Raw genomic sequence first — 26,697 nt, 5'->3', positions numbered from 1 at the left:
TGTTAAGTTGTAGTTCTTGTTCCCTTGTATTGGTTTCTAGGAGATGAACATTTTAATTGTAGCTATCAGAATAATTCAGCAAGAGCAGGTAGCTGAGGTATCATTAGGAATGACATAGGAAATATGATATGTGGTGATTCTCATAGGTTTGTGGTTGTTACTACCAATATCCATGCACAACTCCTGGCCATCCAAATCGCCATGGATATATATATATATATATATATATATATATATATATATATATATGACTTAGTGAAGAGGTACTTGCCCTTTGGTCTTTGGAGTCTATTCACTTCAACGACGTGGCTGACACACACTTTCATTAGTATGTTGCTATCATTATTCATTGTGATTTATTCATCTACCCCTGCCATGCTTATAGGGCATAGTCAAGCAATGCTGCAAAAAACACATTAAAAGACATGGTTATAATTCAATGGTTTTTTCATGGTTTAATTTATTATAGTTTACAAAATATTATGAGTTATTAAATCGAGTCAAATCTTACACTAAACATTCTAAATTAAAATTTAATAATAATTATGTTATTTCATAGTTAATATATTTGTTATTTTTAAGACATATGAAAAGAAATAAATTCTTATGTTAATAATTATAAATGTTTTCTTTTTCCCCTTAAATTTTAATGACTCATATCGGGCTTTAGTTAACTTTTTTTTTTGGTCATCTGTCGTATTGAATGATGATAGTTGTGGTCACATTTTACTTTTACCCTCCTTCCTTTCTTTAGTTTTCTTTCCCTCTGTGTTTTCGGTGATTCTGTCCCTTGCTTTTCGTGATTCTCTATTTTGTTCTATTCCCATATTCACCTCCCATTTCTTCCTTTTCATTCTCTACTCTCTCTTACTCCCCCCAATTCTCATACTCCAAAAATCTAGCCTCGGAATTAGGCAAGAAAAATCTCCCATTTTCCCTTTACGTAATGCAGACTACGGACTATGCACCTTTTTGTCCGGAGCAATAGAAGAAATTAAAATAAGGCACTATATGATTTGTCTGATGCGGAGAAATTTGGATAATTTATATTAAATCATGTATTTAGTTTTCACCAATATATCAAAAAAGAAGAAGAAGAAATTAAAAAAAAAAAACAAGACAGAAAAAATCTAATTTTATATTTGAATACGATACAAGATGTAAATCTTAACTCTCTATGATTGATTTCACTTATATCTAATAATTTATATAATTAATAAAGTTAAGACTCAGGTTATGCACATACATATTATGCAAATCTACATATAATATGTCAACAATACCCGAATTCTCTTAATTTAAAATTATAACCACAAGCAAAATTCTTTAATCCTTGGTTGCTAGTTTGATCGCTTAAAAGTATATGAAAAATATGTTTATCACATGATACAATTTTATCTTATATAATACATAAAAAATCAGTGAGACTCACTTTTTTCTCTTTCTCTTTTTCTTAATATATTCTATTCATTTTCTTGTGCGTTGTATTATTTCGTATATGCAATGTGAGAAATATATTTCGTAAGATATATATACTCTTATATAAAGTTAAAACTTAGTTTTTCAACCAAAGGAGGTTAGAAATTAGAAAATTTTAATACTAACAAATTTATTTGTCTTCTTTAATCCATTTCATAATGTGCATATTGGTAGTGAAGTTTATAAATGTATTATTATTATTCAGTTAACTGTGCATGATGGATTGTACTGTAAATTCAGGCTTAAGGATGAAGGTTAAGTTGGGTTCGGTGGTGATTGGACTGTTGTTGTTGTACCTGCGGTTGTGTTGTGTGAGCAACATTAACATGTCGCATCGCTTATTCTCTTGAATCGAGGCATTCATGGAGGTCATTCATGAAAATGCTCACTCCCTATCCATTCTCCAACTTAACCATTCCCAAATCTAGCATTCTTCAGATCAAACACCATTTTCTCTCTTTCTTCACCACCCAACAAAAAACACCACACACCCACCCGCACCCTGTGCCCTTTTCTTCTTCTTCTTCTTTCTCTTTCATTCCATCTTCATATGCAATCTGTTAAAAGTTAAACACCTTCTTTGACTAGCTTCTTCCTCTCCCCTTCTTCTCTCTCTCTCTCTCTCTCTCTCTCTTAAGTGGGTTTGCTTTTGTCTCACAGAAATCAGGTTGGTCTTCTCTGCTTCTCCTTCTCTCTCTCTCTCTCTCTCTCAACTGCTGTTCTTAAAAATACTAACTTTGGTGTTGTTCCTGTTTTGGAGTCACCTTTGATTTTGACTGAATTGTTATTTACTTAAAAGTTTTAATTTTAAAAATTTATTTATTTTTTCTGGTAATGATCTTGTAAGCTAGTACGAGGTCTTTAATGGTTCCTCAAGTGGTTGAGATTCTTCTATCTTTTCTTCTATTTTCAGACCCAGATCTCGGTTTTTCCCACCCACTATTGCTGCTTCTGTAAATTTTTCTATTTTGTATTAATTATTGGCTTGTTAATTTCTTTCTAGAACCGGGTCCTTTCCATTTTATTTATTTTATTTTTTTGCTGTTTTGCTTCTCTGCTTTCTCTTTAATGGATTCCAAAATTTGTTAAAGAAGAGAACTTGTTCTGGGTTTGCATTTGCCTAGTGCTACAGGGAATGCCTAGTTTTGTATTCTGCCATAGCTTTTGGTACTTATTTGTTGTTTGTAGTTGAAGAATTACTAAGATTCATCCAAATGTACTGAACTCTGTAGTATCCCTTGGCAAAAATTCATAAACAATTGGTAGATCTGACTGAATACTGTTCTCAAAGGACATCCCAAATACCATATTTGAAATACATAGGTTTTGACTATCCTCAATTCCTTTTACACATCCCCTTGTCCAAAGAGTAATGTTTCTCTCTTGATCTTCTCTCTCTCTGCTTATATCCCATTTATTGCATTACTCCTGGTCTCATATTCTTTCTTGTACAGGACTTTGTCCATATTCTTTCTTTGGTTCTCTGGTATAATCTCCAAACTGGTCTTAGTTACACTGTGTAAGCCTCGCACATATGCCTTGCTTTCCATTTTTGCTTTTCTGTTGAATGATTAAATTAACTTGGGCAGATTGTCTGGTTCATTGGGAAATTAACATAAAGATTTCCTAGGATTTGAGCTTTTCCATCCTGAAAGAGTTATGCTTTTAATTGACAGTGTGATAAGTTGGATGCAGGTGTTCTCGGCTAGCACCATGATAAAGCAAATTCTTAGGAAATTGCCGAAGAAGGTGCCAAAGTCTGAATCATCAGATTCTGCAAGGAGTGAATCTGGCAATACTACCAGTTTTGGGAATGTTTTTCAGTGTACAAATGTTGGAAGTACCATTTCAAGCAAATTAAATGTTGTGAAGCGGGTATCTTCAGTTGTTTTCCCTGCAAGCTTGAGTGCTGGAGTAGAAGCAGTTGACCCTTGTTTATCCTTCAAAGATGTTTCAAATACACAGAAGCAAAGCCTGTTTATTAGTAAGTTGAATCTTTGCTGCAAAGTTTATGATATGAGTGATCCTGATAAGAACACAGCAGAGCAAGATCTGAAACGTCAAACATTAGTAGAGCTTGTTGATTTTGTTTCTTCTGGAACTGTAAAGTTCACAGAACCAGCAATTGCCGCATTGTGTAAAATGTGTGCAATTAATTTGTTCAGGGTTTTCCCCCCAAAGTTTCGTACGAGTACTGTTGGTGGAGAAACAGAAGATGAAGAGCCTATGTTTGATCCTGCCTGGTCTCACCTGCAAATTGTTTATGATCTACTCCTTCAATTCATCAATTATAACTCTCTTGATGTGAAGTTGGCAAAAGTGCATATAGATAATGCGTTTATTTTGAAACTACTTGACCTTTTTGATTCTGAGGACCCTAGAGAGAGAGATTGCTTGAAAACAATTCTGCATAGAATCTATGGGAAATTCATGGTTCACAGGCCTTTTATTCGGAAATCTGTTAGTAATATCATCTACCGGTTTGTCTTCGAGACTGAGCGGCATAATGGAATTGCTGAGCTGTTGGAGATTTTTGGGAGTGTGATTAGTGGGTTTGCCTTGCCATTGAAGGAAGAGCACAAAGTATTTTTGTGGAAGGCTTTAATTCCTTTGCACAAGCCTAAATCTGTTGGTATTTATCATCAGCAGCTAACATATTGTGTTGTACAGTTCATAGATAAGGATCAAAAACTGGCTAGCTCTGTGATAAAGGGACTATTAAAGTACTGGCCCGTGACAAGTAGCCAAAAGGAGCTAATGTTCATAAGTGAGTTGGAAGAGATTTTGGAAATGACTAGCATGGCTGAATTTCAGAAGATTATGGTTCCACTGTTCCGACGGATGGGTTGCTGCCTTAATAGTTCTCATTATCAGGTAGTTTCTTCTACTCTGATCCTCTTTTTAGTTGCTTTATTAATTAAAGTATCTGCTTTTGTGTCTGATTCTAAATTTCACCTTTCACCCGATGAAGAGAATATACATTAAAATTCAAAGGAATTGGAAATTGATTATTTAATCATGGCTTTCAAATGTAATTGATTGTAGTATCTATCTTTCTCAAACCTGAGCTTGTAGACTTAGCTGAATCCTGTAGTGTTCTTCAAATGTCCAAGCATTACTGATGTACACAATGATATGGTCTCTGGAGATCATACCATGCAATTTCTAGTTACTTATATGGTTATGGTGCTTATGTCTTTATAAAGAACATCAATCAGCTCACAATCATGTCCCAATTCAGGTGGCCGAAAGAGCTCATTTGCTATGGAACAATGAGCATATCCTTAATCTTATCACGCACAACCGGCAGGTGATTCTGCCTCTTGTCTTCTCAGCGCTTGTACATAACACACAAAACCACTGGAATCAAGCAGTGCTCAACTTGACTCAGAACATCAAGAAGATGCTGTCTCAGATGGATGAGGATCTGGTACTTGCTTGCCAACGCAAGATTGAGGAAGAAGATTCAAGGTCAAGTGCTGCAGCTGAGAGGAGAAGAATAACATGGGAACGCCTAGAAGCTGCTGCCAGTGACCAATCTGTAGGTGGTGATATTTTAGTTCCAGTAAAATCTGCTACATGCTCTGTGGCCTGCTAATTGGTTTGAGTAATGATGTATGGTTCTAATTACATAGTGGTGTGGATCTTCAGTTTTATTGGCCATGTTAAGATGCCATTGCCAATAGGGTATGCATATCACCTAGTATATTATATACCTTCAAATTGTGCTGAAGGGTGTTGCTTAGGTTCTTTCACAAAACTGCTGAGTAGTGGGTGATATTTTACTTTGTTTGGAGGAATAGGGGGTGGGGGGTGTTTGTGTGTGTCGGTGGCTTATTCGTGCATGCAATTATTTGCAGGGTCAGCACCCGTAACCTTCACTCTTTTATTCAGTTTTCTTACCTCATGGCCCCCACCTTAGCCCCTTACCTTGCCCATCTGCAACACTGTGTACCTGAATGCTGTGTCATTGCTGGTTTTGCTACACTCATTGGTTATATGCTACGTGGATGTCTAAGCATCTCTATCTTCTCCCACCAAGTGAAAAATTACGTGTATGTTCATTCCTTGAATTCCTGGTCTATTTTTACCTGCTCCTGTCAGGTTTTAGTACCTTTTTTTTTGTTTTTCAACGGATTTTCAGACTATTAAAAGATATAGAAAGAGGGATGAATATATGGCTAAAAACAATGGGCACGTTAAAATTTCACATGAGTGAAATTGTTGTCTATTTTTTTTTTCACATTAATAATAATTGTATTTCACTTATTTAGTGCATACGAAGAGAGATTAAGATAAAAATATCATATAATTATGTCATATGAAATTTAAACATGAGAGAATTTAAGTTTTTTTTTATCCTTTAGCCCTTCATTAATTACTTAATAATCATTTTGCCCTTTTATCTAAATTATTCACCAATCTGTTTTTCTTTAATCAATTAACTTGAATATTTAATCGATTAAATGGTCAAAACAGGCAAAAATGGTTGACTTGAGATTTAATCGATTAGATCTTCTTCTTTAATCGATTAAGAGAGATATTTAATCGATTAAAACTTATATTTAATCGATAAAATATTTCAAATGAGAGTGAAATCATTGATTGAATGAGACAAACAAGGAAAACTCGCCACTTCATTGTGTAGAGAACCAATCTTGGTTCATTAACGCATTTGAGTTGTTCTCTGAATCCAAATTTTCACATAATGCTCGCCAAGTGACCTTTGGCTCCCAATAGTGGTGAAAGTGGGCTGGGCTGGGCCAAGCTTTGCCCCGAAAAGCCCAAGCTTACGCAAAAAAATTTCAATTTGGCCTGGCCCAAGCCTAGTATGAGTCTAACTGTTAGCCTGACTTGGCCCGTTTATAAAAAAACAAATGGTCTGGCTTGACCTGTTAGCCTGTTAATTTTTAACTTCCAAGCACAACCATGTATCAACTTTACGAAGTACTCAAATTCTGTTGCTACACCAAAAATCATAATTTCAACGTCCAAACAGAATCATGAATCATAACAAAATTCATACAATATGTATTTAAGTCATTTTCAAAAGCAAAATGCTCAAACTAAATAACATATATTTCATCAGATCCTACAAACAAATAAATTAAAATAACTACACGAATCCAACAAACACATTATGCTGCTTGTAGTAAGTATAACCTTTTCCAAAAATCTTTTAATATATTCATATACACAATCTAACATGTTCAGATGTTGGTTCCTCCTATATAAAAAATAAAGTAAGATTTCTATTAAAATATAATCGAATCTAATTAAGTTATAAATAATTGTAATTGATTAAATTTATATCTTTTGTTTTTCCTTCAAGGCATACTTACTCTATTTTATTTTATTTAAAATAAATAGTATAGGAGCAGGATATTCTTACACCGGTGTAAGAGTTAGAAGTTTTACACTCAATCTTGACCATTGATCCACTTGTATCCAATGACTCACATTACTAAAAAATTAGAACCCTTAGATATAAGTGGGATCAATGGACAAGATTGAGAGTGTAACTTACACTGGTGTAAAATGATCCTGACCCAATAGCATAATATAGGCTGGGCCTGTAGGCTTATAGGCCCAGCCTTTTGAAAGTGGGCCTACGGCCTTTTTATTAAACAGGTTTTTTAAGGCCCAAGCCCGACCTATTATACAAAATATACTAAGCCAGGTCTGGCCTGATGTAGGCCGGCCCGACCCAGTTTCACCCCTAGCTCCCAACTCAGACCTGTCCTTAGTTTAAGAACATCCCGAATTATGATTGGTTCACCTTTAATCCAATGCTATTGGAAGAGAAATAGTGCTTCTTCTGACAAGTCACTTGACACTTGACAATATATGTTATTATCATTCACGTCATCTCTAAAAGCAGCTCTTATCATAGATTTGCTACTTAATATTACTTCTTTCTAAAGAGTTTTGTGCTCAATTTTGCAAAAATTCTTCAGTATGTCACGAGTTTTTCTTTCCAACTTAGAAATCCATCCATTTGAAAGTATGGACTTCAGCCTCAATATATAGTCACCACAATCTTTCATTTCTTTTGGAGCACATCTAATACTTCCATCACTATTAGTTCCAATCAGTATATATCTCAATAGTACCCTCTGAAGTCCCTAAATCACAATATACTGGTTGAGGATGACCACTATGCATGTACTCACTGTCCTTATTCACATATTCAAACTTCAGTTCAGGCCGGGGTGAAATACTTCCATTTCGTATTTCTTCACAGCAAGACAGATCTCAATCATCCCCTTTGAAAGTAGCAAGTTTTCCTTATTTGTCTCATTCAATCAATGCTTTCACGTTCATTTGGAATATTTAATTGATTAAATATAAGTTTTAATCGATTAAATATTCAAGTTAATTGATTAAGGAGGGAGATTTAATCGATTAAATATGGAGTCAACCATTTTTGTTTGTTTTGACCATTTAATCGATTAAATATTCAAGTTAATCGATTAAAGAGGGACAGATTGGTAGATAGTTTTGGGTAAGGGGCAAAATGATTATTAATTAATGAGTAAATACCCTTTTTGGTCCTCAGCAAATTTCACAATGCCTGCTTTAGTCCCTAGCAAATAAAAAGGCCCATCGTGGTCCCTAAGAAATTCAAAATGAACTCATTTTAGGGACTAATATGGGTCTTTTTTGAATTTGTGAGGGACCACGATTTCAACTAAATGGATCCATTTTGAATTTCTTAGGGACCACGATGAGCCTTTTTATTTGCTAGGGACTAAAGCGGGCATCGTAAAATTTGCTGAGGATCAAAAAATATATTTACTCTTAATTAATTAATGAGGACAAAAGGATCAAAAAGCCAGAGAATTCACTTTGGCCTTTTCTTAGGAATAAAAAGTGCATGCAAAGTTAATGAAATATTTTTTTTATAAAGGGTTTTATAATAGTTATGTTGCAAGAAAAGTGATTGTGTAACGTTATAGAGATTTGTTTTGCGTGTCGTAGTTTTTTTTTTTTTTTCAAAAAGTGTGGACCCCACAAAATATTGTGTTTGTAAGAAACTTTATTGTGTCATGTTAAATGATAAATGCAAACCCCTTTTATAAAACTTACTTCATATTTAGTGCATTTGTTATATGAATTGCTGAAGTTGTTTTTGTTCCGTTTACACACAGGTGTCATCAGACCCTTCCTTCCTTCCCTTTTTTCCCCCTTCCTTTGGACTACTCAATATTCAACTACCCTTTTAATAAACAATGCCTTAAATTTTGCATCGTAGATGTAGACATTTACGACCTTGATTTAGGAATGGCAAATTAAGATATTCAGTAATTTCCTTTGGTTCATGTGAAAGACTGTTCACATTTTGGTGAGGTATATCGACACTTAGTGTAAATTAAAATTTTATTCATGATTGCAAAATCTTTACATTGTTTGGTAATTCGTAGCAAATAAGAAAGAATTTGCTTTAAAATTTAATTTTCATATATTGATAGTATAAAAAAGTTTTACATTTGTATTTAATGATATGTGAATCATTTAATGAATTTGACATATTGTATAATTGTTACTATAATTAAATTTTCCAAATGTTATGTTAAATGACAATATATATATATATATATATATATATATATATATATATAGAGAGAGAGAAAGATATTGTAACAATCAAGTTGTGTTACTACCATGTTACTACCAATCAATCTCACCATTAGATCGACTATGTTGATCCAACGATTATATTTATTTTTATCTTTGTATGATCATGATTTCCCAAATTTAATACTTTATATTTATTTCTACTTTTGTATAGATATGATTTTCCATATTTAATGCTTTCACTTTAAATTTGGAAAATCATGACCATACAAAGATGAAAATAAATATAACCGTTGGATCAACATAATCGATCTAATGGTGAGATTGATTGGTAGTAACATAGTAGTAACACAACTTGGTTGTTACAATATCCTTCCCCTATATATATATATATATATATATATATATATATATATATATATATATATATATACTCATGGTAAAGAAAAATTATTATTATTTTTAAATACCATATTAGATAGGGAGATATTGAGATTTTATATACCAATACCATGCTTCGATATCCCATATTTAAAATACCTAAATATACTGTTTACCAAAAAAAAAAAAAAAATACCTAAATATACATTTTAAACAGTTTTATCTATCAGATCCAATATGAAAATATGTAATTTTCTTTTAGTTGAATTATATATGGATGTGTTGAATCTAGATATAGCTTGTATTCAAGCATCCAAGGGACAGCCATTAACTTCTTTATTTGTTAATTCTTTTCTTAAGTTGGTAAGGCGATAAGAATGATGTGATGAAGTGAATGCGAGGGAAACATTTAAAAAAGGGAGAGAAAAAAAAAAGGTTTTTGGAGTCGAACGGCATCAACTGAGCCGGCATTATGTCTAAAAACCATGAAATTCAAGTCATAGTGTTATTTGAGCGTTCCTTTTTTTCTGTAATTATTGTAGATAAGTTATTTGTAGTAAGTTTAATATAACGTCGTTTTGAATGAAAAATATGGTATTTTTGTAATTTTAATTTATTTCAGGATTATAATAATTTTTATAATTATAATTTTTTAATATTTCAATCTCAAAACGACGTCGTTTTAAGAGTAAATGCAGATAATTTATTTGCAGTAACTGCACAAATATTTTGCTATTTATTTTATTATATTTCAACAAGGAAAATCCGAAGTTCAAAAAGTCCTCCATTCAGAAAAACAAACAAAGAAAAAAGAGATTAGAAGGCAGAGAAGAAACTTAATTGCTAAGGAGAAATAAAATGAACGTGTCCAAATATAATAAATGAATTGTAAGTTGTAACCACTAACATATTACCATACATAATATATAATATACCTTCCTCAGTACCACCTGAATTGCAACGAAATCAGAACTTGATTGTTCTCGTTATTAACTACCTATTGGTTCCTCCTTCGCCTTATAATTCCAAGGAAATAATTTCCCCAACACAGAGAGAAAAAATGTATGCACCTCCAGTCCAACAGATAACTTATGTGGAACATGTTCGCAAACGCCATGAAGAAAAAGGATGTCTTTATGCTTGGTTTGTATAGTTATCCTTGTTGCTCATGTTTTAGTAAACTGTTTTTTTTTAATGGTTATTATTGCTGTTGCCACTTACAAAAAGGTTCTAACATATAAATGATTTATATTTTCATCATTTTGCTCTCTTTGTTCTCGACATGTAATAATTTCCTTTCTTTCATCATGTTCATTCAATATTCATGTGAATCATCAATTTTATTTTATTTTTTTATTTATTTGTTGTTGGCTGGTGGGGATTTTCAGCTTGTTTGCCATGTGTTGCTGCTTCTGTTGCGTTGAGACCTGCGAGTGTTGCTTGGAAATGGTGTGCTGCTGCTGCCCTTAGAACTTAGAAGGATGATCATCTTTCAGTACACAAGTAGTCGTGTAATAAAATAATAATAATGGTCTCTTCTATATGTTTCTATATAAATAAATAATTACAAATGATGATGTAACTTTTTGAGTATGTTACTTTTGACTTGTGGTATTATTGATTCAATTTTCTTTTTATGCTCAAGGAGGCATAGGCCTAACAGGTTCTCTTTTTTTCCTCCTTGAATATTTTTATTCCGCCTCAGTTACTCTGGTCATGATAACACGGTGAAATAATGAATAATAAACGTTACCTTTTTTGCCTTGTGTCGGCAAAAGGCGTGCTGATTCTTGTGCACACAGATGAACTGGAGCCCTCTCTGGGTCCAGATTTTAATGGCCATGGTATTCAACAGTTTCTATGAGTTTATCTTTGAATTTATATTATATAATGGACCAACAATTCTTATTTGTTTTTGACCAATAAAAAGGAAAACCCTGCTTTACCAAATGGGTTTACACTAAACAGAAAAGGGCTTGTTTTTTTTTTTTTAAAAAAGTTGATCCAGAATTTATATTCATTGTTCCGTCTCATGTCTCCATCTGTTTGGTGTGGGAGTAATGTAGTTAGAAGATACTATGAACTATGGTCAAGTTTCAAATTTTTAGGACAGTACCATACACATACAGAACGAAGTAACATGTTAATGTAGTTAAGAGTAGGTGCAAGTACAACAATGGTCAAGTTTCAAACTTTTAAGTTAGGACAATAAAAGAAAGAAGGAAGGAGACCCAAGTATATATTTTCCTTCAATTTATATAATGTACTAATATGACTCTTTATAAATTAAAAAAATCATAATGAAATAAATGTGCTATAGTTTTATTTATTATTTCTCAAACATGAATAAAAAATGAAAAATGAAAAAAATTGGTAATCATGAAGATTCATTAGAGGCTTTGCCCTTTTTGTCCTTTTCGTCAATCGTCCGCAATGGTCCAGCTGTTCAAACATGAAACACGTAAGAGACTTATTGGAGGCAGGTCTTTTAGACGGACCCCAGCACTTTTGTCTCAACGATTACAACAAGTATCCCGTCGTGGGCCTGCCTTATAATAATATGGGTCTTTTTCTTTTTCTTCTTTTTTTAAGTAACCAGTGATCAACCTTAGCCTAGTCTTAAAATAGTTATTCAGGGTGAAGGTTCATGCAATCAGATTGTGTTAATTAGACCTATCTGCGTTGGTAAATAGTTATCTAATTACAAAGAATAATCAAGAAAAGCGTGTCATTAGTTGCACCACATTGACTAATCTAATTCACGAGAGAAAGCACATAGTGTCCCAAGAAGAACGTCAGATTAGGTAAAGCACATGGAATCTGATCAATGTTAAAAGGACATATCAGCATCCAGTCTGGAACAGAATACAGCAACATTTGTCATCAAATTTAGTAAAAAGAAGTAGGTTACAAACTGAGTCAAAGCATATGCAGGGATAACTGAATCAATTTCGGGTAGCGCATATTTTTTTGGGGATTGACTATCAACAACAAACAAATTGTCAGACAGAATGTCATGTATCAACCCCTTCATCTTCTCTTAACAAAAAGGTATTTGATTGATTATGCTCTAGAACCAAATATAGTTTTGTCATTTCTAATATTGGTATAGTCTTTTCCAATTGATGGTTATACAACAGTATAGGAACATCTACCATCACTGAATTACAAAATTTGAACTCAGAAGTCTGATCCTTTTTCAGCCACAGAACCGCGCTGCCTGTGATGAATTTAGAAAATGTACAAACAAGCGATTGAAGTTAAAATTGTGGTCAACAGCACTGATACAAGGTTCACTGCATTATTGTCGAGAATATTGACACCTGATATCCTTTTAACTGTTGGTCCTGGCTTTCCAACAACCTAGAAAATGGAGTAAGAAATTTCAAGTATCAAATATCTAAACATTAACATAAGAGGGTTCTATTGGATTTTGCATTGAGATTGGTTCAACAACCATCCAATATTATATAAGAATACAAGCAATATGCCGTTAGGAGAAAAAGTATCCTTTATTGGTTGTGTATCTAAATTTACCTTATTGCGAACAGAGCAGAATCCAGTAAATTGCAATGTTGCACCCAATAGAGAGTCAACGATGCTTCCACATAATCCTGCCAGGGAGGCGATAGGTATGACCAGTAGTTGCTTAAGAACTATATCAAACTCACATCTGGTTGTCATAAGCCCCAGAAGAACAAATGACAGTCCAATGACACTTCCAGCTGCAGCAGCTGCTAGAAGTCCTGCTTTTGTCACACCACCATTTGTACCCCTCCTCACAGGCTGATAATCATCAAGAAATGAACTCATAACCACAATCTCTGAAATTTAGTATCAATTTTCTACTTGATCTTTCTCTATTTAAAGAATCCACCAGATGTTACAAGTCACTTCTCATAGCATGGTATTCTAAGGCAGTGTTTGGTAAACTAAGCCAAGTAGCCGTGTGTTTTTCGAAGATGCTCATACTCATAGTGTCAAGAACTTCAAGTGAAAAGTTAGTGTTTGTCAACAGCTAACAGGACAGAATAAGTCATAAGAATAGAATGTGAGGAATATTTTAGGGAGGCTTGGAATCTTAAACTCCCCAGCGAATTCCAAGCTCAAAAAACAAATTCTCAAGAATTTATCATTCCCTGGAACGCAACTTTCCTATTTCATGACTTATATTTCCTATGGGTTTGGGCAGGGTTGTTACCTTCCCATTTCATGGGAATGTTTTTGAAAATGTAAAAGGACATCATTGCTCGCCTCTAATGACCCAGCCCTCCCAAAACCTCACCATGGCACAGCCTCCGCCCCTACGGCCATTGTCGCCCCCACCACCCACGACAGTATCTTTGGGTTAAAATTTTGACAAAAATCCCATTTTGGTCTCTCACTAATTTTATTTTGCTCTCAATTTAGTCTCTCACATATCAACTTACACAAAACAATCAATCACAGATCAAAATTCCCCTCAATTTAGTCCCTCAATGAACCAGCCGTTAGTGAGGCAGGTGGAACAATTACCTGTCATCATTTGAATCCTATGACATCACAGTGTCTAGCTAGTACAAGTCACCTAATTTAGCATTTTATCACCAAAATTAGCCCTGTAAAGACTATTCAAATAAAATATTAAGGGTGGATGCTAAATTTTTCCATCTTTCTCACTAACAACCAGTTCATGGAGGGACTAAATATAGGCGAATTTTGATCAGCAAGTAATTACATTGCAAAAAGTGATTTGTGAAAGACTGAATTCAGAGGAAAAAAATTAACGAGGGACCAAAACATCGGTGAGAATACTTCTAGCTAGCTAAACACCAAACACTGAGGCTAATAAAACTTTCTTCAAGTTGCATTCAAATTGAACTAAATAAGAGCATGCCAAATATGGATAGAGGATCAAAGAGCATGACCAATCGGTTATTTACCTTGAAGGTTGTGATTAGACGAGGCTGATCATCACTGAGAATTCCAAGCTCTGAAGACCAAGTGTCTCCATTGCAGCAGGAATAATGACCAATAACACCACCAATGAGAGAGGTAATCAGAGCTGAGTCTGTAGAGTTCAAGCACTTATCCTGCCCTTCTGTGAATACCCATATAGTTACAACCAGAACAGAAGCAATGCCGCTATTGGCTAGAACTTGTAGCCTGAAAAAACTCAAGCAGGGGAAATTTAGTCAAAAGGAAGAGAGAAGCAGACAATTACGGGTAAATTTAGTGTCCTCATAACAATATGGAGAAAATTTCAAGGATAAGCTTTATATGTAAAATTGTATGAAAAACTCATTCCTCAATTCAGTGATACTAAAATGAACTCAAAGTGAGAGCTATGGCCATTATCATATTCACATCTCAATCATGGTATTCATCGAAAACTAGGTTTATCAATTTAATAGCAGCCTACGCAAGAGTGAAGAGCCATTTGCAGGCTTCAAGGTTATGAATAGTTACAACCATAAGCCCAAATATGAATCATGTATAACATTTTTTTGGCCCGTATGGTTCTTTTAAGACGATGCAAAATGTAACGCCTAGCAACTTGCAAGGATTAACGACTGTCCCCACACACTAACACGAGACTTTTCAGCGTGCTTTGTCCTCACTCGCACACTTTCCGGGAAAACTTCCCAGGAGGTCACCCATCCCAGAATTGCCCCAAGTCAAGCACGCTTAACTATGGAGTTCTTCCGTTCCGGGCTACCGAAAAGTAGATGCATCTTGTTAGTATAAGTAGTACCGATTAATTCTTATAAGTCATTCCCAACTGTACACAGTTGAGAACCATACCAGCACAGTCTCTGGAATCCCTCTCTTTCGGGTGTTGATTCGATGTACCCCCGTCCTTAGAAGCCTGCCAGGAGCCGCTCCTTGTCCATGCCCTTTCGCACCGGCGATCACTCCCCGCCCTCGTCAGCGCCCGGGATGTTACACACAAAACTCAGGTCTGAATGCAATTAATGCTATGATTTTTTCTTAACATTTGAGTTCTAAAGACAATCAATTCTAAATAACAAGAAGAAAGAACCACGTGAGCTTTTTTAAAAAAAAAAGAGAGACCCAAAAGCGGAATCTAAAAGCAGAGAGGAAAGAAAAAAGTGAAAGAACACACACCAGTTTCTTTGTCCACCTTCTTTGAATTCAGGATCGAGTGTTCGCTTTCTATCTTCTCCCATCTTTGTGAGCTTAGACGAAGTGAAAAAGAAGGCAAGCAGCATAGCCCCAAACCTTGATGACCCATAACCAAGAAGGGCAAAAAGATTACATCTTTGGGCCACACAACGAACCAAAGAACCAAAACAAAAAAGAAAACAAGGATAACAACGAATTACCTGTATCCTACAAATATGTGAAGGGCCATAACGATAAAGCCCGCAACTGCTCCAGAAGCGCTGAGGGATTTTCTTCGGTGAGCTCTGAATGCGATGAGGAACGCCACAACCACGGCGAGCAAGGGTTGCAACCATTGAGGAAATAACTCCATTGAAGTTTCAAAATTGATTCACTGCGAGATTGCGATGCGATTCACTCACGTTCTTGAGCTTTGAACCCCAACGTTGAACATTGAGGCGCAGCCTACAGCTAACCACCACGAGGGGCAACACTAACCAGCAACTATAACTGTTTGATGAAATGTTTGACTCGTTTTATTCTAGTTAATGTTATAGGTTGCAGCTTCCCCCACTGGAACACGAATATTCTGTTGGACCCACGTGATTTTTAATGGTAACAGGTGCCTTCCAATGCTAAGGAGTAAGGACCTTATAAAACAACGAAATTCATCAACATATGTACAAATTTTTTTTGGTAGGAGCTAGAAGGTACTTATAAGTTAAAGCTAAAACTTGTTTGAAAATTATATATAAATTTTAGCTTAAAAATTATTTAAAAGCACATATTTCAAAAAAATTATCTCTCTCTATCTTTATCACTTTTCATTTAAAAAAAAGCACACAAGTGTCAAGAAAAAACAGATAAGAGCTTAAAAAAAGCTATTCCTAAGAGCTTTTAGTTTTTAGCTTTTTTCTTTATTATAAAAAAAAGCTCCTCCTAAGAGTTTTTTCTATAACCTGTTTGACCTAGTTTATGCTTATAAGTATCTTCTAGATTAAAAAAAATCCAAACAGACACTATGTACAAATTTAATATAAAAGGATAGATAGGCTATATTTATAATTTTTTTATTTATAAATATTTATAAATTATATATATATATATATAATTCATAAATATTTATAAATAAAAAAATTTATAAATATAATCTTATTCCAAAAAAATCATATTTTTTTTTAAAAAAAGAAGTTTATTGTGCAGGATTTTTTTTTTCCTTCTACCAAGATGTTGCGCTGAAAGGAAAGATAACGTAAAGAAGACAAAAGAGCAGATCGATTTCATAGAGATTTTAGCGTGGAATCAAATAATCCTAATAGGATTTTGTGTCACTTAGCAAGTATATCATAAAATTAATATAATTGGAAATGGTCATGTTTGTCTAGAATCTGTATGCATTTGAACTAGTTAACTCATTATATTAGGAATCCCAAAGTGTAATTCAGATAAATAATAAATTAAATATAGAAATTCTTTCGTAAATTAAAAAATACGAATTGGTGGATTATAAGTAACATCAAATATTAGGTGTGTATTTGTCTCTATTACCCTACAGATCAGCAGATAGGAAGAGCACAAGAAAGAAGGGAATCAGTTCTGGGATTTCTGGTTTCTAACAGAAAATTAAAAACATGGGAGCTGAGTTGAATGTAGGGTAAAATTATGGTTTTGGGATTTGGTTTTAGAGATACTATAAAGCACTAATAGCTGACAATATGGAAGTCAAAGAGTAAATTATTGCTCAAATCTAAAGCCGTTAAAATGAATTATATTTGATTCACTGGTCTGCGAAATGTTCACCCTTTATTTGAAGGGATAAAGGAATCTTCCACTTCCAATTTCCAACTAAACAACCTTGAAGTGCAAACTTTTGTTTGGGCTTCTTGACCAAATCAATGTATTTTTTATTTATTTATTTATTTTTAAAAATCTCAAACCAATGTAGTCAATCTCGCAATGGAACAAATCTCGCATGTCAAAAAGTTTTTTTGTGTGTTAAAAGTACTTGTTTAGTCAAAAAGCCCTTTTTCTTATTCTTTTTTGAATACAAAAAGCCCTTTTTCTTTGCGTGCCTATTTTAACTTTATATTCAGGTTAGGTTAAAGATTTGCCGGCAATAAAATCAATTAGGGATAGCACATATTTTTGGGTGACTGACTATATTAATAACAAACAAACTGTCAGACAGATCGTAAAAATGTCATCTTTTATTAACAAGAAGGTATATGATTGATTATTCTCCAGAACCAAATATAGTTTGTCACTCTAATGTTGGTGTAATCTACTTTTTCAATGATGGTTATACAGCAGTATAGGAACATCAACCATCACTGAACTACAAAATTTGAACTAAAGTCTGAACCTTTTTTCAGTCACAGAACCGCTGCTTGCGATGAGTTCAGTAAATGTACACACAAATGATTGAAGTTAAAATTGTGGTCAGCAGTACTGATAAAAGGTTGACTGCATTGTTGTCAAGAAGATTGTGACCTGAAATCCTTTTAACGGTTGGTGCTGGCCTTTCCACAACCTAGAAAATCAAGATCAATATTAACATCATCTTTATCCTAAATTAGCAAATGGAGTAAGAAATCTTAAGAATCAAATATCTAAGCATTTACATTGGAGGGTTCTATGTACCTTTTATCATGGCATCTCTTACACTATTAAATTTTGCTTTTAGATTTGTTCAACAACCATCCTATATAATACAAGAATTCAAGCTATATGCGGATAGAAGAGAAAGTATCCTTTATTGCTGGTGTATATAAATTTACCTTTTTAAGAACAGCGCAGTATCCACTAAATTGCAACGTGGCACCCAATAGAGATTTAATGATACTTCCACCTAGTCCTGCCATGAAGGCAATAGGTATGACCAGTACTTTCTTAAGAACAAACTCACATCTCTTTGTCAGAAGTTCCTGAAGAAAAAACGATGCTCCAATGAGAGTTCCGGCTTTTGCAGCAGCTTTAAGTCCTTTGGTTGTCACACCACCATTTGTGCCCTTCCTCACACGCTGATAATCATAAAGAAAAGAATTTGTAACCACAATCTCTGACATTTAGTAGCAATTTTCTATTTGACTTTTCTCTAATTAAAGAATCCATAAGCCACTTATCGTAGCACAAGCCAAAAATAGCCAAGGATTTTATCTTATAGGGTCAATTGCTAACAAGACAGAATAAATCATAAGAAAAGAATGTGAGGGCTTGGAATCTTAAACTCTCCTGTGAAGTTCAAGCTTAAAAAAAACATGGAATATTACTGAGAATGTGAAATTCGAACCGAACACATTAATCGAATATTGACAAACATTTGTGAGAAATTTACCTTGCGGGTAATGAATCTTGTGATTAAAAAAGTCCGCTCTTGAGTGACAATTCCAAGCTCTGAAGACCAAATGTTTCCAGCGCAGCAGGAATAATGGCCGACAACACCACCAATGAGAGAGGTGATTAGATTTGAGTCTTTAAAGTTCACACACTTATCCAGCCCTTCTGGTAATATCCATATAGTTGCAACCAGAACAGAGCCAATGCCACTGTTGGCTAGAACATGTACCCTGAAAAAATAAAACACAAGTAGTGGATATTCAGTCACGTTTGAATTGAATTCTAATGAAAGACAATTCTAAATAACAAGAAGAGTGAATCAGCGAAATGGGAATCTTGAAAAGAAAAATTAACACATACCAATTTCTTTGTCGACCTTTTTTGTATTCAAGACCAAGTTTTCTCTTTTTATCCTCTGTCCTCATTGTGATCCAAGACAAAGAGAGAAAGAAGGCAAACAGCATAAAGGAAAACCTTGATGACCCATAAACAAGAAGGGAAAAAAGATTACATCTTTGGATTTCCCAACGAACCAAATTAAGAACCAAAACAAAGACAACGAAGTACCTGAATCCAACAAGTATGTGAAAGGTCATAACAATGAAGGCTGCAACTGCTCCAGAAGTTGTGTGGGATCTGCTTGTGTGAGATATGAGTGCAATTTGGAAAGCGCAAATGACAGCGAACAAGGGTTGCAACCATTGAGGAGGTGACTCCATTGAAGTTTGCAACCATTGAGAAGAAAATGATTCCATTGAAGTTTCAAAATTGGTTCACTGCGAGAGATTGCGATGATTCACGTTCTTGAGCTTTGAGAAACTCTAGAGCCCCAAGGCGCAGCTTATAACCAAGAAAGAACCGATTTTTAACCGTAACTGTTTCAGTTGGTTTTATGAACTGTTTGAGTCCGTTATTATAGTTATATAGTACGGCTGCATAACTTGACGCACGCGAGTTGACTAAAAGGAGTAAAAATAAAAATAAAAATTGATCTCTCAAACAGTCACTTTGTGTCTTAATGATTATTTCACCTTATTTGCTTTCCATAAGCATGTCTTGATTGATGCATTAATGTCAAATATTTTTTAATGTCTGATATTAAAATTACCTATCGATTGATCACTGATTCATAAGGAAATGCATATGACATTTTTTTTTTGGATATAACCCGGAGGTATTTCCATTCAATCTCTTCCGGTCACCTTGTCCTCGGAGTATGGCCCTGAAGGCTAGTCCCTTATTGAAACAGCGGGTGCATTAGCAGGATTTGAATCCCTGACTCAAACAAATCCTTAGGAGCTCAGTTGCCAACTAAGCTACCCTTGTGGGTTAAAATGCATATGACATTGTTGCAAAAGAAAACATCAAATAGAACAAGAATGGCTTTTTCCATCACTACTAAGAGTCTGTTTGGATGAGTTTTTTTTTTTTTCAAAAGCTGTTTTTTTTAAGAAAAAAAAAGCACTTCTCGAAAAAAATCTGTTTAGATGCCTGCTTTTAAAAAAAGTAGAAGTAATAAAAAAAAGTCAAAAACCTACTTTTTCGGAAACTAAAAATTTTTACTTTTAAAAAAAGCAGAAGTCAAAAGCCAAATATTTTTTTAAAAAATTAAATATTTTTTTTAAAAATCTAAATAGCTGTAACTTACTTTTTTGAAAAGTGTAATAGCCCCAAAACCTTGATATTGTCGAGCTCACGGTTTTGTTTCTTGGGACACCCCACAAAATGCCTCACACTAGAAGAGGTATCCACACCCTTATAAGGCATGCTTCGTTCCCCTCTCCAACCGATGTGAGACATTACAAAAAGACAATACAAATGAGAATCCAATCATTCCAACTCTTCCATTTTTGTTCACCTGCACCCTTCTTTCTAACAAATTTGTTTCAAGTTCTGCTTATTGGGCAGGCAGATTGAGTAATACTGGGCTCACTCAAATTGGGCTGTGTCCATAAATATTTGATCCATTATTCACCATCGAGATTTGAGAATTGAGTTTTGTTCTTTTGCCGCTTCCAAATCAGAATGATTGATGACACAAAATGGACCTATTGAAAAGCATTTTATATACAAAAGCTTGATGGGCTTATTGCAGTCATGTTTAATATGCTTTGATAACAAAAGGCAAAAAATCTCTAGTAAGATCCTTAAAATTCTGAACTACTTTTCTGTAGTGTGTTGCATCAAAATTGGATAAAAATTCAGGGAAAAGTGTTTGTCCTTTTAAATGACACAACTTATATCATTTCATTCTCACAAAGAGGTGAGACCTATATCTTTATATTTTTTTGTCCACTCTCTCTTCCTTTATCTATCTCTTTCTCTCACTTAAAATGACACAACTTTACATCCTTTAAAATGATACACACTTTTCCCAAAAACATAAACCAAAAAAATATAAAGGATGAAATCACGGTAACTTAGTTTAACAGTGACAATACTAAATCTTTTATTTTAACAGTTTTTTTTTCTCTAATAGGATCCATGCTATGTAACACTTCAACTTGTTCTCTTTATATTTGTCCTCATCCTATATTTTCTTATTATCTCACTTTATCTTGTAGATTTTTTAGTTCACCTAATAAAATGCTAAATTTAAATTTTGTTGTTGGGGGTGTGTTCCCTCAAGCCACGTTTGTGATTTGTTCCTCTTCCTCCCCTGGCTACTTATACTGGCTATTCAAAGTTTGTACTATTTGCACAACATATATTTCTATAAACCAACACATTCTTCCCTTTTGTGTTTGTGCCAGCTTGCCGCATTAATTTTCCACAATCTAGTCTGATGTAAATCGTTTTTTATTCAACAAACACAGTTGTGGACAGGTATGTGTCCTGAAAGTGTAGGCCTATTGTACTAACTTTACATTTATACTCTTTCTATCATTTTCTTTCCAAAATTCGAGGCATATTCAATATAATTTAACATTATTAGTACTGCGTACTTAATATTATTAGTACAACGTATTTAATATCTTCGGTAAGTTCTTATAGCTTTGATTGATAGATATTAATGTTCAAGCATTGATAGGATTACAATTACGGGGTTGCAGTGTGTTGTACAACGGGTTTCTACCACCTAAATTTTCATGGCAAAAGGGGATGCTACTTTTTTCGGCGAGGGACCTTATCATTAATCAAACAATTAATGCCCACAACTACAATGCACTTGACCTTATATTATTTTCAAGGGCAGGACTCTTTGAAGGCATCATGGCATCTACCTTTGAATAGACCATATGGAAAACCATAGAATTTGTAAAATAAGTTGTTTGACTATATATTACTAGCAATTTCAATTCGTTTTTACCACACTAAAAACGGTGTTTCCTTTTTTCTTTGTTTGCTTTTATAAGCCAACACTCAAAACGGGTTCAAAATGGAGATATAATATGAAGATGTGGACAAGTCCCAAAATGGAGCAGTGTAAATAGAAATCTGAGATCCATTAATCTCCGTCAAGTACTAGTACTAGTAGACCCACTCCACTACAGTACCAACCCGACAACTAGATAGATGAGCATTGAATAATGTTCCCTTTTTTTTTTCTTTTCTTCCTTCTTGGCACGAGTTGGTATTGAAAAAGGATGAATTGCTAGTTTCAATTATCCTTTTTCTTTCTTATGGCAGATTTTTCCTTTGGTGACAATAAGAACCGTGGTGTTGAACATTGCTGTCTGTTTGCGCTGCTAAAAGTGTCACTTGAAAAAATATACACATATAAAGTCTCAACGCCATATGGAAAAAATATTTATTCCCACCTAGAATCAAATATGATTTCACGTGTAAAATTTTACAATTTTATGAGAAACAAAATTGTTTATGTTATGAGTGAACACCAACTACGGGGTAAGAGTTACAAGTGTTTGGGATATACAAAGGTTGGGTGTCGTTTTGGTAATGACAGTACTGTATAGCTTTGAGTATATGGAATGATGAATGTGTTATTAGGTTTTGCTCTTTCACTAAAGCTCAATGGGGCTTAGTATGTAAGAAGAGCTCAAGAAACTTAAAGCCTATTCTATTTAGGGTTAGGGTTTCTTGGAATCCATATATATTCTATACTTATAGTCATCAGTCTCTCTACACACTTTCCATTTTTCCTTGAGACATAGTCTGAAATATATGCGCTACAAGAGGTAATTGTAAACAATGACGATCCTTTACATCCAAACCACAATGGTCTAAATGCTTCCGCATGATCTAATTGCTCCTACAATTGGTATCAAAGCCGAATTGCGTGGCTGGATGTGGATCTAGTTTTAATTTACAATTTCATGTAATTAGTTTTGCTTCATGAAATATGGCACCAAGGGTTTCTATGTTTATGGTATGGATCTTGCATGTGTATCTTATAATTTTTTTCATTAAAAATCAATCCTTTATTTGGTTTTGACTTTAATACATGGTAGAAATTTCATTGTATTTTCCTGGGTTGTAACAAGGTAATCTCATATGATTAGGTTTCCTCCTTGAATTTTATTTCAATTTTGTATATTTTCGATGTATTTCAAATTAAATTGTAATGAAAAAGACCAAGAAAATGCAAAAAGGATGACGTTCATCGCTGTTTGGACATGTTCGTGACTATCCGGTGGACGGAGATATATTTTGTATAATTTTTGGATGGACGGAGATAAATATATCTCAAACTGCTTGAGAAATATTTTTTCACACATACACACACATTCAGATATGTGTGTGTGTGGATTATATATATGTGTGTGTGTGGATACACACACACATATCAAACTGTTTGAGAAATATTTTTCATATATATATATATATATATATCAATGCCAGTGTATTAATTGTTGCTTGATTAAGATGAAACTCTGTCCGCGTTGATTAAGATGGAGCCCTCATTTTATTTCGAAAAAATAATTTCTCAAATGTTAAGTTAAAATGAAAAAAAAAATCATATTTGAAAGTCTTAAAAAGATTCACATGAAACAGATGAAAAATATTAATTAATAAAAAAATAAATGTTAATGTGTTATTAATAAATGACGTAACATAATTTGGTCATTGGAAATATATACTTCCTCCGTGACCATTATTTATAAAGGGAAAATTATTTGTTATTTTAAATGAAATAATTTTGTCTCATTTTAAATGACATAACTTTGTGTCATTTTTAATTAAACTACGTCATTTTGGTGTGTGAGCCCTGACCGTGTTGATATGACAAATAGAATTCTCTTTGAGTCGGAGTTGTTCTATAATTTCACAAATATGATTTCATCAAACCAGAGCCTATTATACTGTGAAAAAGAGGAAGAAGAAAATGAAATGTCAACAATCTTCCTAATATTATTTATAAATTTGCTAATATATTAGTCAATCAATTTAATTATAAATAATAATTATAATCACATCGATAATCTAATTTATAATTATAATCACATCGATAATCTAATTTATAATTACATCGAAAAATATAATATCTATCACTAATTCATAAATAAAATTTATTTTTTGAATTATTTTTTTATCACGATTTTCGACGTATGCACATGCACATGCATACTTCTTTCAACGATGTATGTTTTAATGCATCGTGGAAATAAGAAGTCAACAGAAATCAACATAAGTTACCAAGACTGATTATTAGAATACTATTGATTATTCACTAGGGTTATCAATATTTCTCTAATTAGTAACTTTCTCAACATTTCTTTTACATTTATTTTTTTATATAATTTCTCAATTCCGTCAAAAAGTCCACAAATGTAATTCCTTTTACATTTATTTTTTCAAAAGGTTTTCGACAGAATCGTAATTCCGTCGAAAAGTCCACAAATGTATTTTTATTTATTTTTTAAAGGTTTTCGACGGAATTCAATTTCCGTCGAAAAGTCCAGAAATATAATTTATTTTTTCAAAGGTTTTCGACGGAAACTAAATTCCATCAAAAAACTTTTATTTTTCATTTATTTTTTTTGAAGTTTTCGACGGAATTGATTTTATGTCGAAAACTTTCGACGAAATTTAAATTCCATCGAAAATTCTACAAATATAATTTTTTTTCATTTATTTTTTTCAAAAGTTTTCGACGGAATTCATGTTTCGTCCAAAATTTTCGACAAAATCTGATTTTCGTCGAAAACTTTTGACGAAATCGGTTTTTCGTCAAATTTTTTGACAGAAAACAAATTCCATGAAAAATTCTGTCAATAATTTCAACGGAATTTTTTCCGTTGATAATAAAGACTTTTCTATTAGTGATTATTTCATTTATGAAGTTGTTAATGATAGACCGATCGATAATTATGTGAAAATATCAAACAACATGTGTAAGGTTTTTTCTTCTAGTATGTGAATTGTTTGTAGGAATAAATTTTACCATGGTCAAAATATTTTTTATCTCTTTCTAATCAATAAAATATTTGAATTAAATTTTTTAAGGTTTTTTTTTGGATAAAACAGATTTTCAAATGAAATATTCAATTATAATAGTTTAAATTAAATATTTAATAAAAATTTAAATTATTTTATTTTGTATATATCATTATGAAAATATCATAATCTGTCAACTAATATAAAGTAATATATGTTAATTGATATATATATATATATATATATATATATATATATATGAAAAAAGACGATTTAAATGATAGGAAAATATATGTCATATATAAAATTATCATATTGACCATTATTTTTTAGCAATATATTGACAAATATTTAAATATCAAAATGTTATCTTTTTCAATCATAAATATCTATAAATGCCAAAACATTAATAAATTAATTGATTTAAATATTGTATATTTATAAATTTATTAATAATTTTAAATTAATTATATAATAGTTTAATTATAATTTTACATGTCGTAATACTTTTTTCGTTGTATATTCATGTAATATATTATATTAACATCAAGTTAAATTAATATGTACGTAATCTAAACAGTAAGTTAAATAATATATATTACATATGAAAGGGTTTGGAGGAGAAATAATGTAAGAATTCATTGTCATTCTTAAGTTAAAAGAGTAAAACATGTTACTGTGGCATGTTAAAATCTCAACGCATGTAAATGTTATATTTTATAGTTTAAAAATTATTTTCGTTTATGGAAATTTTATAATATACTCATATTATTAATAATAATAAGTAATTTATTATTATTTTTACAGAATTTTAAATGAGTTGCATTTATATTTATTTTTATGAATTATTAGGTTATTTTAGTTTAATTATTACGTAAAAATTGCAAATATATGTTTCATTTATGTTAAATTTCTCTCTTCAATATTTATTATGATTTGATTGATTAATTATCTGATTGTTCTAGTTTATGTTAAATTTCCTTGTTTGATTTATGCTTGATTTATATGGATATTTTTTTTCCACAAATTTAAAATGCATGTTTCAATTAATTTATTATGTAATTAATAAAGGTGTATATTATATATTTTATTTACAAATAAAAAAATTATATATAATTTTATTTGAGTATAAAACAATTATGTCATAAAAATATCTATTTTATGTGTTTAAATTTATAAAATATTTTAGGATTTTATTTATAATTAGGGGTACCTTTCACATTTCATTTATGAGTTCGCTTTTTCTATAGTTAATGTAGATAATTTATCTACAGTGAGCCCAAAATAACGTCATTTTGAAGTAGAAATCATGGTATTTTTATAATTATAATTTATTTCAGGGTTATAATAGTATTTGTCTTTGTAATTTTTTAATTTTTCAATTCAAAACGTCGTCATTTTGAGAGCCAATATAAATAAGGGCCTGTTTGGTGTGACGTATAAGGCCTGACAGTATAAGCTTATACTATACGTTATGAC

General features: G+C 32.7%; 3 protein-coding genes across 7 annotated transcripts; 1 reads left to right on the top strand and 2 right to left on the bottom strand.

Annotated features, from left to right (window-relative positions):
- Nucleotides 1–1,704: 1,704 nt before the first annotated feature.
- On the top strand, nt 1,705–5,669 carry LOC133284620 (serine/threonine protein phosphatase 2A 57 kDa regulatory subunit B' kappa isoform-like). Of its 5 annotated transcripts, XM_061481682.1 has the most exons (4): nt 1,705–2,146; nt 2,934–2,998; nt 3,175–4,353; nt 4,721–5,669. In XM_061481682.1, the coding sequence occupies exons 3-4, from the start codon at nt 3,193–3,195 to the stop codon at nt 5,075–5,077; spliced, it is 1,518 nt and encodes a 505-aa protein (XP_061337666.1). In that variant the 5' UTR covers nt 1,705–2,146; nt 2,934–2,998; nt 3,175–3,192; the 3' UTR covers nt 5,078–5,669. The 5 variants fall into 5 exon arrangements, with proteins under 5 accessions (XP_061337666.1, XP_061337664.1, XP_061337662.1 ...); XM_061481680.1 differs by lacking the exon at nt 2,934–2,998; XM_061481678.1 differs by having other exon boundaries at nt 2,934–4,353.
- A 6,630-nt stretch (nt 5,670–12,299) lies between these two features.
- LOC133284621 (protein PGR-like) lies at nt 12,300–16,070 on the bottom strand. The gene is made up of 5 exons (XM_061481683.1): nt 15,765–16,070; nt 15,547–15,660; nt 14,361–14,583; nt 12,976–13,224; nt 12,300–12,801 (listed from the first exon to the last, which is right to left on the bottom strand). Exons 1-5 carry the CDS (start codon nt 15,914–15,916, stop codon nt 12,670–12,672), a joined length of 870 nt encoding a protein of 289 aa, XP_061337667.1. The 5' UTR covers nt 15,917–16,070; the 3' UTR covers nt 12,300–12,669.
- Nucleotides 16,071–17,941: 1,871 nt separating this feature from the next.
- On the bottom strand, nt 17,942–19,598 carry LOC133284622 (protein PGR-like). The gene is made up of 5 exons (XM_061481684.1): nt 19,447–19,598; nt 19,240–19,353; nt 18,878–19,109; nt 18,321–18,563; nt 17,942–18,073 (listed from the first exon to the last, which is right to left on the bottom strand). The coding sequence occupies exons 1-5, from the start codon at nt 19,596–19,598 to the stop codon at nt 17,942–17,944; spliced, it is 873 nt and encodes a 290-aa protein (XP_061337668.1).
- Nucleotides 19,599–26,697: the final 7,099 nt, after the last annotated feature.

This window comes from Gastrolobium bilobum, unplaced genomic scaffold (assembly GCF_033153095.1).
Source record: "Gastrolobium bilobum isolate Gb01-03AN ecotype WA unplaced genomic scaffold, APGP_CSIRO_Gbil_v1 utg87145, whole genome shotgun sequence".
Classification (NCBI taxonomy): Eukaryota; Viridiplantae; Streptophyta; class Magnoliopsida; order Fabales; family Fabaceae; genus Gastrolobium; species Gastrolobium bilobum.
This window is presented reverse-complemented; position numbering and strand designations above follow the sequence as displayed.